The sequence below is a fragment of the Phyllobates terribilis genome, unplaced genomic scaffold (genome assembly GCF_046119375.1).
Source record: "Phyllobates terribilis strain yellow unplaced genomic scaffold, ASM4611937v1 Scaffold_11__3_contigs__length_659146591, whole genome shotgun sequence".
In the NCBI taxonomy this organism is placed as follows: domain Eukaryota; kingdom Metazoa; phylum Chordata; class Amphibia; order Anura; family Dendrobatidae; genus Phyllobates; species Phyllobates terribilis.
In genome coordinates, this window is record NW_027362771.1 from 87,311,849 (window position 1) to 87,324,095 (window position 12,247).

At 39.9% G+C, this 12,247-nt stretch overlaps 1 protein-coding gene across 1 annotated transcript; it reads left to right on the forward strand.

The window, feature by feature from the left end:
- Positions 1-492: 492 nt before the first annotated feature.
- On the forward strand, positions 493-2,656 carry ADRB2 (adrenoceptor beta 2). Its single transcript, XM_073651319.1, has one exon. It carries the CDS (start codon positions 718-720, stop codon positions 1,966-1,968), a length of 1,251 nt encoding a protein of 416 aa, XP_073507420.1. The 5' UTR covers positions 493-717; the 3' UTR covers positions 1,969-2,656.
- Positions 2,657-12,247: the final 9,591 nt, after the last annotated feature.

Consider the following 12,247-nt stretch of genomic DNA (forward strand, 5'->3'; position numbering starts at 1 on the left):
GGATAGATAGATAGCTACTAGATTTATTCCCATATATACTTGGTTTATTCACCTATGAGGTAAAAAGTAATGAAAAGGCTTTAATGAAGACTACAGAGAAAATATATATGTATGTATGTATGTATGTATATATATATTTCTAGTTTTGTAGGATATCTGTGTAGTTGGTGACAAATGCCTGAACCTGACGGTCATTTTGCCCGTGTCAGAAGTGAAAGCTGCAGACGCCACTCAGGACAGACAGTGCTGCACATAGCAACCAAGGACTTTATTAGGGAGAAGGAACAGCGCGTCCCTTCGGCTGGACATAGTAATGAGCCTGTCACTGTGGCTACAGCGTTTCCACACGTGTGAGTGGAGTGTGAGTGAGAGCAGCCACTAGTGACAGGCTGCGAGTGAAGAGTGCGGCACACACACGACTTGTACGGATAGAGCAACGCTCATCCTCTCTTGGGATTGGATGGTAGCTCATGACGTCACGGCAGGGTGTTGATAAAAGCACCGGGCAGGGAGCACACTTCAGAACTAGCAGTGACTGTCAGCTGTGCTGGAGCCAGAGAGCGGCAACTGTCACTGTCACCACTGGAGCTGATGACCGACACCGGGCAACGGCAACTGCCCAACGGGTGACTGCAGCGCGGGCTTCTACATGCAGGAAGACAGCATCTCCAGCGCTGGCTGACAAGTGACTTCTACTAAGAAAAGTTGTGCAGCGCTATGGGTTGGTTCAACGCTTCTTATAACATAACGCTGAGTGGTAACCTCACCAATGACACCACCAGCAGGACGGCAAGAGAGGTGACAGACGCCTGGATGGTGGGCATGGGAGTCCTGATGTCCCTGATCGTCATGGTCATCGTATTTGGGAATATCCTGGTGATCATCGCTATTGCCAGGTTCCAGAGACTCCAGACCGTCACCAACTACTTCATCATGTCCTTAGCCTGTGCGGACCTGATCATGGGCATGATCGTGGTGCCCCTGGGGGCCAGTGTCATCATCAGGGACACCTGGGTGTTTGGGAACCTGGGGTGTGAGTTCTTCACATCGGTGGACATCCTGTGTGTGACTGCCAGCATTGAGACACTCTGTGTGATTGCATTGGACAGATACTTTGCTATCACCTCTCCATTCAGGTATCAAAGCCTATTGACCAAGTGCAAAGCCAGGATTGTGATCCTCATAGTTTGGGTTGTGTCCATCCTCACCTCCTTTCTTCCCATTAACATGCACTGGTATAGGGCTGAAGAACCCAGAGCAGTGACCTGCTACAAGTTGGATACCTGCTGTTACTTCTACACCAACACTGCTTATGCCATCTCCTCCTCTATCATCTCCTTCTACCTACCCCTGGTAGTTATGATATTTGTCTACTTCAGGGTCTTCCAGGAGGCCAAGAAACAGCTGAGGAAGATTGACAAATGTGAAGGGAGGTTTCACAACCAACAAGATGCCAATGGCAAAGGAGTTAACAGGCGGACTTCCAAGTTTTGCTTGAAAGAGCATAAAGCACTGAAGACACTGGGCATTATTATGGGCACTTTTACCTTGTGCTGGCTCCCTTTCTTCATAGTCAACATTGTCCAGGTGATTTACAAGGAAGTCATCCCTATCGAGGTTTACACCTTCTTGAACTGGGTGGGCTATGTCAACTCTGCCTTTAATCCACTCATCTACTGCAGAAGTCCAGACTTCAGATATGCCTTTCAGGAGATCCTGTGTATGAAGAAGGCCAGCACCAAGCTCTACACCAATGGATACCCCCAGAGCAATGGGAACAGTATGTATAATGAAGAAACTGATGCAGATGCTGCTGTTCAGCTAGGTAAAGACAGAACTAGTGAAGTCTTCTTCAAGGAGGACAAGTCTCCCAGTGAATCCATATTGAACTGTGAAGGTATTATGCTAGAATACCACATAGATCCTCTCAGCAAGAATCACAACCATCATGACGATTGCTTGTTATAGGATCCCTTTTAGGAACACTCACAATAAACTGGATCGTTTGCAATACAAGGGTCAGAGAGAGATTTTTATTGTGTTCACAAGAAGGAAAAAGAGGTTTTTGTATTAAAGTTATATCTTTAATTTTGGGCGGTGCCCCTGACTCGCAGGATGTATACATTTTAATAGGGAAGTGTTTATTTCTGTATAGTTTCACTTCTACTTAATTTAAGGTAAGAGGACATTCACTAAGCATTAAGGCGCTTTATTGTGTTACTGTCTTATTTAGTTTGGCAGAGCGAGAAGAATCTACCTCATGGATCTGAAAAAAGAGAACTGTTTTTTTTTATGTTGTTCATATTGTTTTTTTTATTTGATGCTGTTATTTTTTATTTTTAATTTGTGGTTACAATATTAACACTGCACTGCGGGAATGGCTGGTCTGTCCAGCAGTGCCTGGGTTAACTTGGTGGATGTCGATTCCAGATGTCAGGGACAACAAACAAAATAGAAAGAGTGTAGGAATTTTGTGAGACTGTCATTTCTAGAACCTAAATTCTTTAACCTCTTCATCTTTGGGCTCTTCAACAATGAGTTAAGTGATTATTAAACACGCTCTGTCATTTCTCCTCACGTGTTTGTTTTAGTAAATACTTGTATTCCTTATAAAGTAACAATTTTTGGAGCCTTAAAAAAAAGTCTGTTTTTTTAACCATTGCCCAGTTATTCCTTATGGAAATATATAAATAATTGACAACTAGGTGTTACCATTCCATTGTCAAAAGGGTGTGTCCCTATACAGTCAGCACTGATTGGACGGTGTCAGAGTATGGAGGGACACACCCCCAATTGGCAACAACCAGCTGATAATTTATTCATGAATTACTAGTAGGTATAACAGAGGGATAGAGTAACACTGCAGTATATTAATAGATGTTCCAAAATTCTTACTTTTGAGTGTTTACTTGGACAAACCTGTCAAGAGAGCTGATAGTTCCTCTGTAGGTAGAACTTATACAGGTGTCACACATGTACAACGCAGCCATAGATGTAATGATTTCTCTATAATAAGATGATTTTTTTCCAACATCCCAATGTCCTGCATAGGTAATGATTAATCCTAAAATAATTTGTGCACGCTCTTGATCATCCACCTCATCAAATTACCAACTTCATGTCAAATAAACAATAAATTATAATGTAAAAATCTGCGCAATCTATTTAGAAGACACTGTTTCCATCTTATTTTATGAAAAATTGTTACGTCTGTGGCTGGCTGTAGGCGACAGCTAAGTGATTGACCTTTAAGAGAAGAATGTGCCCAGGGCATGAAGGGGTTAACGGTTAGGTTGAGTTCACTCAATTTTAGAACTAAAGTCCAAAGTCGATGTGAAGAACCCATCTCCTACATAACTGAGACCTAGCGACCATGACGTTAGGAAGGCATAGCCATCGATGACTATGCCGGAATTACTAGCCACATCATATTATTACAAGTCGGCTGGAGAGAGGGGAACAGATGTTCCTTGCTGCCTTGTGTGCAGCTAAGTACTCCATGGCAAGTTAATCAATTATCTGAAGCAGTCCTGCTGGTACAGACAGGTTTTTGGTCTGAAGATTGTCACTAAGTAATTTTTCATTCTTCCTATCCAGTTTAACTCCACTATTGACTTAATTGGGCATTGCTAAAACCTTTAAGTAGCAAGTAATGAAGTCCATAGTCAGTAAAGTGTTTCTTCTTTCCCCTGCGTGTGGAAAGAAGAAAGACCACATAACTGGTCTTTCCACTGAAGGAAGATTTTCTGTTTCCTGGCTGAGAACGTGCCAGGTTAATCAATTACTGCTTTAGTAATATTAGGAAGGATCTTTTTCCACAGTCAAATCACCCGAAGAACCCAATGTCGCAGTTCTATGGGGATGGGTTCTTATATATCCACAATAAGGTATTCCTGTCCACCTCACAGCATGCAGGGCCACCGTTAGATCAGCTCTTTGCACATTTCCAAGCCGTACAGTATTGTATGTTGCTCTCATTAAAGGTCATTGTACTATATTTCTACCTGGTTTGTCTTTTTCTATTGTTTTATTTTAATCATTTTGTTTCTGGATATAGAGCATTAATAGATTTCTATGGGATGAGACAGCATTTGACTTAAAAGTAACTAAATCTGATGTACAGATGCAGCGGAACTGAGTTTGCAATTTGGCCCAACTCATGGAAATATCAATCTATATAAGCGGTGGGTTTTATACAGGACAGCAGGTGAACTGACTGATGCATACGAATATACACCTAAGGCCAAGGCCCCACTATCAGTATTTGGTCAGTATTCGGTCAGTATTTTTTCTCAGGAGTGGGAGCCAAAACCAAGTGAGGAACAATCAGAGAAAAGGTATAATAGAAACAAGTCACCAATTATGTATTTATCACCCACTCCTGGTTTTGGCTCCCACTCCTGAGAAAAAATACTGATAGTGGGGCCGTGTCCTTACAAATGTATACATGGATCAGCCTCAAAGGGGTGAATGGGATGTCACTTATTTACATTTACTGTGCACTTAAGGCCACGTTCACACATAGTATAAACACTGCATTTTTTCAGCTGTTGTTTTTGTGCAGTAAAACGTTACATTTAACTGTGCAAGCAAAGTGGATGTGATTTCATGAAAACTCCTGCCCACTGTGTGTCTAGGGATGCTGCTGAACTGTGTTGTTTGTGGTGCGTTTTTTTAACTATATGGGGAGCAATTGTTTTTAAGTGTAGAATCAAAGCTTTTCTGCACCAAAACTCATCAAAATACAGGGTAAAACACAGCAAATAATGCATCAAAAACGCAATAATCTATAAAGAGTGCGTATGGTGCAGACACCTCCAGAAAATAAATAATAAGAAAAAACACAGCATTTTCCTTTATGTGTGAACATGGCCTAAATGGATATCAAGGATTATAAAAAAAATGGCATGATGGAAAAAAAATAATACTCACCTGGTAAATTTCCTACCGCTCCTGTGGTCCACCTGTTCTCTTCCATTCCAGTGATCATGTGCCCAAATGCATGTGACCACTGCAATCATTTACCGGCCTCACTGGTAATGCCCTTATGGCACGAGAAAACTAAGGCCAGAGATTGGTTGCAATGGCCACGTGGAGGGATTCTAAGTAGAGAAAAAGTCTGGGGACCATCGGAATGACTGATCTAGAGTGGCAGGGAATTAAACAATAAGTAATGTCTTTATTCTCCTTTTTATAACATTTCGGCTATTAGAAAATAAAAATAATCCCTTTAAATCCATTTTAGTACTCCCCAAAGTAATCTGGGTAGGACTGCAGTGTTGTTTAGTAGGATTATAAAGTCTAGAATATTACTTGCCCCCATGATCTCTGCTTTATCTGTCATCTCTCCAGTCTGGGGAGACATTTACACATATAATTGTGAATGATATTACAAGATCCTAATATAAGCTGCAGAAGCGGTTTGTAGCAATCCAGGACAGTAGTTTTGATAGGATCACCATCTGCTTGACACATAGTGAATACTTTTATGAGTACCACAGTGCGGCACGCTCAATAATCACAGATTAACTACAGGATAAAGAGAAATGTATGTAAAATGGTTAGTCCTGGTTATTTTATTGTGCACTGTGCGGCGCCTTTCTCCTTTACCATACATACAGGGCTCCAAGCCTTCTGCAGAGTGAAAGGATAGCTGAGAACTGTCTTCTGCGAGCGAGCGCTCCAGTGCTGTCACTGTGACATAAACCCCAACAGGTGCAGCACTGACTCATGTCCCGGACTGCATAGGGCACCAGCAGACAACACAACATGGAAACCACACTATTTGTATTTGATAACGCTCTTGACAATGTGTAATATATTATATTGACATACGGGAATAGGAGTGTGGGCGGGGGGATGTCTTTACTACAGTAACATTAAAGGAATTCTTATGGCTTGTAAATTAGCTATAAGAAAAGGATGACTTAAACTGTCCATAGAAGTAACTATTTTTTCTCTTAAAAAAACAATATAGTTTGGATCAGAGTGTGGTATTTTTTTGTTAACGGTATCCCATAAACAAAACAATCATAACAGCGTGAACGATTTTCTACACGCTTGGCTAAGTGTGGTAAATGGGCAGTAAGGTGAAATGTTCTTCACAACCTTTTCTACATTTGGATGTTTTTTAAAACATCTTAAAATCTTCTGAATGTATGCAGTCACTTTGGTATCACAGACCCTATCTGACCCAGATTTACTGGGCTCATTTTTGATTAGTTGTTATACAATTAAATACTTGAATGGTCACTTTTTCTTTATTGTTGATTGTGCTGTGTACATATGCATACAATATATTTACATTTATTCATTTGCATTATGGTATATTTCATGCGTCTTTAAGGGAATCTGTCAGCAGGTTTTTGCTGCCTCATGTGAGAGCAGCCTGATGTAGGCAGAGAGAAGCTGAATCCAAGGATGTATCACTTAGATTACTGGGTGCAGCCGTTCTCACACAATCAGAGCTTTTAGATTTAGCAATGCAGCAGAGCTGAGAAAGCTGCCCCCGCCCACACCAGGGTCTCCATGTACAAAGTCCATAGACAGTGGGGTGCTTATCACAGGAGGGGGCATTGCAGGACTAGTCCGGAAATCTTAATCTCTTAGGATAAATCTTTCACAGTTCGTAAACAACAGCACTCAGTTTGACAAGTGACACATCCCTGAATTCTGTATTTCATCCTCTATCTCCTGCTGTCTTCAGATTACATAGAAAAAAACCTGCTGACAGATTCCCTTTAAATGTTAAAGGGAACCTAATAGGATACTCATTTTGCTGAACCATGGGCAGCGAGAATCTGAGATTGCAACGTTTGAAAGTAAAGGATACATTGCTGCAATAATGTTGCCTGTCTTTAATTTGTGCTGCCTGTGGTGATTCAGCAGCATGAATTTCCAAAAAGGTTCCCTTTAAAGGGGAATCTGTCACCATGATAATTCACACCTCCCTGAAGGCACCATGTTTTAGAGAAGGGGGAGTTGAGAAGATTAATATATATTTTTGTGAGAAAAGATTCAGTATAGAGTGCTTTATTAATTTAATTCTCTGTTCTTTATGAGATTTTGGGTCCAGTGGGCGCTCCTATCAGTGACTGACAGCTGTCTCTGTATGCATACTTATACAAGGAAAGCTGTCAGTTACTATTAGGACCACCCAATGGACCCAAAATCTCACAAAGAACAGAAAATTAAATTAATAAAACACAGGTTATACCGAATCTTTTCTCACAAAAACATATATTAATCTGCTCTACAACATAGTGGCTGCAGATTGGATGGCATTTTCATGGTGACAGGTTCCGTTTAAATTGAGGATCTACTAGTGTACAATCTATATATGATATAAGCTTTATTGCAACCAACCATATGGCATGTACAATATGTGCAGAACCAGAAGAGCCACATTAAATGAAAATAATGTCTGTACGGTTGCTCAGAAAAACCCAGATAGTTCATGATTAACAAAAAATTTTTGCATGGAGTTTCAAAGCCAGCAATAATTATTAGAACACTAAGGGCATTTCCACATGGAACTGATGTTCTGCAGAATTTTTTGCAGCTGAAAATCCACATTGGCAAATTTTTATACAAAACATGCAGAATTTTTGCAGATTTTATTGTAGAAATGCTGCATATTTGCCTCAGATTTTTCCCTCTTCCATTGAAAAAGGTGAAAACCTTGGTACAAATCTGCGGCATCTTTCAATTGGATTTTATATCTAGGCGGATATTCCTTTAAGAAACTAGACAAGTGGAGGAGCCGTTATGACGGCCATATCAGTTCTAGCTTCACCAAGAACAGATAAAATAATTAAACCGTGAACAGAATTTTCATAGCTGGACAGTAGTGGCGGTTAAGCTAAAAAGACATCTTGTGGTAATGAAAACTTGTGAATGCAAATGTATCTCCACAACAGACATACATAGGATCTCACTAGCCGGATGAGCACAAACCACCACCTGATGTAATCAGTAAATGAGTTCAACACAGTTTTGCTTGTCTAGTCTAATTTTTAGTAACAACCATAGATCCTGCTCGAGGTCATATATTATCACTGTTGTATGGATCAGTAATGGTGTTACTGTAGAAACCCATGTGCCCTTACTCCATATTCCCTACATTTATTATTGAGCATTTGGATGTTCTTTCTGGATTCAGGTTTTTTTTTGTGTGCAGAAAATCCACTGCATTTAGCAATTAATATATATGTGGACCTTGTTAGCCAGTAGAATAAAAAAAATATAAAAATTTGAGAGTCCTCAGTGGTTGTTACCTTTTAATGGCTAACTGAAAAGATGGTAACAAACAGCAAGCTTTCAATACTACGCAGGTCTCTTCATCAGGCATAGTATAACACAAAATCTGAAGAATCACATATTTATACACAACAGCGCATAGAATTATTCCGAAAATAAGATAAGTGACATGAAGCAGAACTATCAATATGGGAAGGGGAGAAACAGTTGTGGCCATAAATATTGGAGAAGTTCATGGATAAGGAGTGCGAAAGTTTTATTATTCCCTGATTGAAGTCTGCTCCAGGGTTGTGATGCCCTCAAATGGTCTGAGGAGCACATTCCTTAACTGATGTAAAAGACAAATCCATGTGACAAATTCATTCCTGCTCTGAATGTGTCAAAGGTAATCATAAGTTTGTACTCCCAGACACTTCTGTCTTTCTGGGATGTGAAGTTACATTTCAATACCAGCAATTTCATGTCCATGATGCTGTGATCAGGGCTATAAACTACACATCTCTGTAGCCCTGATGACCTTATAAAGTTATGATGACCTTTGACACAGAGTAGGAATGAATGTGTTGCATAGATTTATGTGTTTTACATCAATTAAGACCTCAGACCATTTGGGAATATCACAACCAGACCTCAATTATGCAGACCCCAGAGCATAATAAATGTAATATGTAAAAAAAAAATCATTATGCTCACCCTTTACTTACCTCTCTAGCCCTAACGCTACTCACTCACACCCATCCTGTGCTTGCCGCATCTTCTTATCCCACAAGAAGCGCATAAATTCCATAGTGAATGGCGGGGGATGAGAAGATGCGGCGAGGACTGGACAGGTGGCAGTGAGTAGCTGAGAGGCCGGAGAAGTAAGTGTTGAGGGGTGTATAATGAATTTATTTATTTTTTTAAACTTTTTAATGGCCCATTATGGTTCAGAAAATTTGGCTTCCATTGGTCGCCATTTTGATAAATCCGTGCTCAAACAAACTTTAAAAATATCGTCATTTTGGTGAGTGCAGATTTTAGGAAAATGCAAGTAGAATTCAATTCTACTTGAATTTATTCACTCATCTCTACTTCCAATACATACATGGGGAAAACAGTAACAGAAGGAGACACGATGTGGTGGGACAGGGAGAGACTTCTACTACCTAAAGTGCTTTCCTGTTTTCACACGAATTTGGGCCACAAGCAGTTAATTCTTTAAAACAGCAGAATAGGTATTACTTACAGGTTGAACCCTTTTCTGTTGCATTGCTGCCTTCGCGCTGTTTTCCTGCAGTGGTGATGTCTAGTCTACAACACCTGAATAGTGATGAGTGAGAATGCTCGTTACTCGAGATTTACAAGCATGCTCGGCTGTTTTCCGAGTATCTTCAGCGTGCTCGGGTGTTACGTTTCAGTCACTCTGTGCGCATGATTTGCCACTGTTTGACAGCTTTAATACATGTGAGGAATGCCTGTATCTTAGGTATTAAAGCTTTCAAACAGTCGCAAATCACCCGAGCACGCTGAAGATACTCGGCGAGCACCCAAGCATGCCCTCTGAAAAGGTTAACAGAACATACTCACTCATCATTACACCTAAACGCTGCAGCCAGTCACTGATCTTAGCTATGATGCTAAAGCAGACAGTAAGACACCAGTGAAAGCAGTGATTAGCTGTAGTGATCATGTTTTTTAGATGAAATGTCCCCGATTTAGATCAATACATAAAACCGGTGGTGAAGAGGTGGCATTGGAACAGCCAGGATTGACAGGTGTCTCACGTGTATACATCGGGAGAAGCCTGTTAGTCAACTATGGAGAAGTAGGCCAGGAGTGACACTGGATGCTGTCTTGTCTCTGTCTAAAGTCCCCAGACGGATCTTTAAACAGTTTTCTTTGAAACGCTGAAGAGTTTCAGAGAAAGATATTTCTGGCTGCATTTGTGCAGCCAGACTCTAATTCATTCTGCCCACTGTTTGGGCAGCATGAATCAGGTGACAGGTTCTGTTGAAAGGGAACATGTCACTAGATTTTTCCCTACATAAACTAAATCCACCACCTTTAATTAAATCATCTAAAATTGCACTCCAGCAACATGAGTCCCTGCATTTCAAAGAAAATCTGAACGCGTTGCCTTTGATCACATTATGGGTCTACTTTTTAAATTGTTCGAATAAACTTGGAAATTTTAAGGTGCTGTTATCCTCCCCTTTTTTGTCTGGCATCACACGTGGAGTCACATGCTTATCCTTTGCTCCTGCATGCTCTGAGACACCCAGGTGAGCTGGTTACTTTTTCTTACTAGATATCAAAGAAAATACCTTTTATAATCCTCTGATAGGTGTCGCTGGGGTACTCAGCCATGTCACATCAATACAAGAGGATGGCAATTGCGGGGACAGAGTAGGCGCTTAGTATAGAGCAGCGACACCCATCGGACTGGAGCATATTGATTAATGTATGATGCTGTAGGATTATAAAAGGTAATTTGATGAGCAGGGGAACTTGGCTTTTATAAACAGGTTGCTGGTGCTGTTTAATACAACTTAAATGTGGTGGATTTAGTTTATACTGGGAAAACCTGGTGACATGTTCCCTTTGAAGGGAATGTTTCTTTTAGGCTGAAAAATCAGAAAAAGCTGATTTAAAAAAATGCATAATTTCTGTGTGTTTTTTTCTCTCTAAAGTTGCCTCAAAAAATATCATATTACATTTTTCTGTCACAATGCCTAATTTAAAACTGCATAGAGAAATTGTGATCTTGCATATTGGTGGTACAGAATCTTCCCAGTCAGCCTTACTGGTTGCTGTTTTATATATTCATTTCTAGTTTTACAGAGCACAGTATACAAATTATGGACAGGTTGTGGGTTTTTTGAAATTGTTTGCAATGGTAGTGCTTGGTCTACTGCGATTTTGTTCTACAACCTGCACTATAACTGTACTTTAAACCCTAGCATGCGTGACGTCACAAATCTATACTTTTACGTAACGGGGGCCTTTTAGCAAATCATATGGAGAAACTCACATAAATAACTTTTACAAATTTATTTCAAAATTGCAAAATAAGATATGAATAATGCACAACATTTTAATTATAATTTTTTTGTAGAAAACACCAAAAAACATTTATTTTTCCAAATTTCAAACAAAGATATGAAAAACACAAAAAGGTATAAAAATCTAGAGTAAACTAGCTGCAGCTACATTTTTTTTTGTTAACTTTTTCTTTTAATTTTATTGGTCTTCCAAACAATATTCACATGTTATCTTTTCTGAAGAATATTCTTTACAGACATTTTCCCCACAAGTGGTACCATATCGCTCAGTATTCCTCTCTAAGTTTCTTGGACAAATGAAACAACGCTTACGTTTTCTTTCCCCTGGCCCTGGAATATCCTGAAACTGTACGCTACACCTTTTCATTGCTTCTTTAGTTTGCTTTGGCAAGCATTTCATGTTGCTTCCCTCCATCATGTGAGGCATTACAAGTTCATGGCAAAGGTCCTTCAAGAATAGGCGTCTCCTATCCTTCCTCCTTGCATGGAATTCTGGATGAGTTTCTGTATAAATAATGAATGAATTCAGGGCTGCTACATCAAGCATATTTGAAAAAATTACTACAGGCCAACGTCTTGTTTGCCTCTTGCATGAATATTCTCCCACCATTTCATCCATTTTGTCTACGCCTCCTTTAGTTTTATTGCAATACAGGATGATTTCTGGTTTCAATTTCCTGTCATTGCTGTCAATACTGCAATCATAATGCATGGCACTGAGTAATATAACGGATTTCTCCTTCTTCACTTTGTAAGATACCAGTGTCGCTTTGTTGTTGAAACCAAAGACACTCTCATAAAGTGTGCGCTGTGGATTGTGTTTCATTGCTTGAGGAATTTCTCGTCGGTTTGGCTTCATAGTACCAACAAGTGTAACAGCTTTTTCAAGCAGAAAATTGCCCAGTGCAACATTGGTAAAATAATTGTCCATGGTAATGTTTATACCT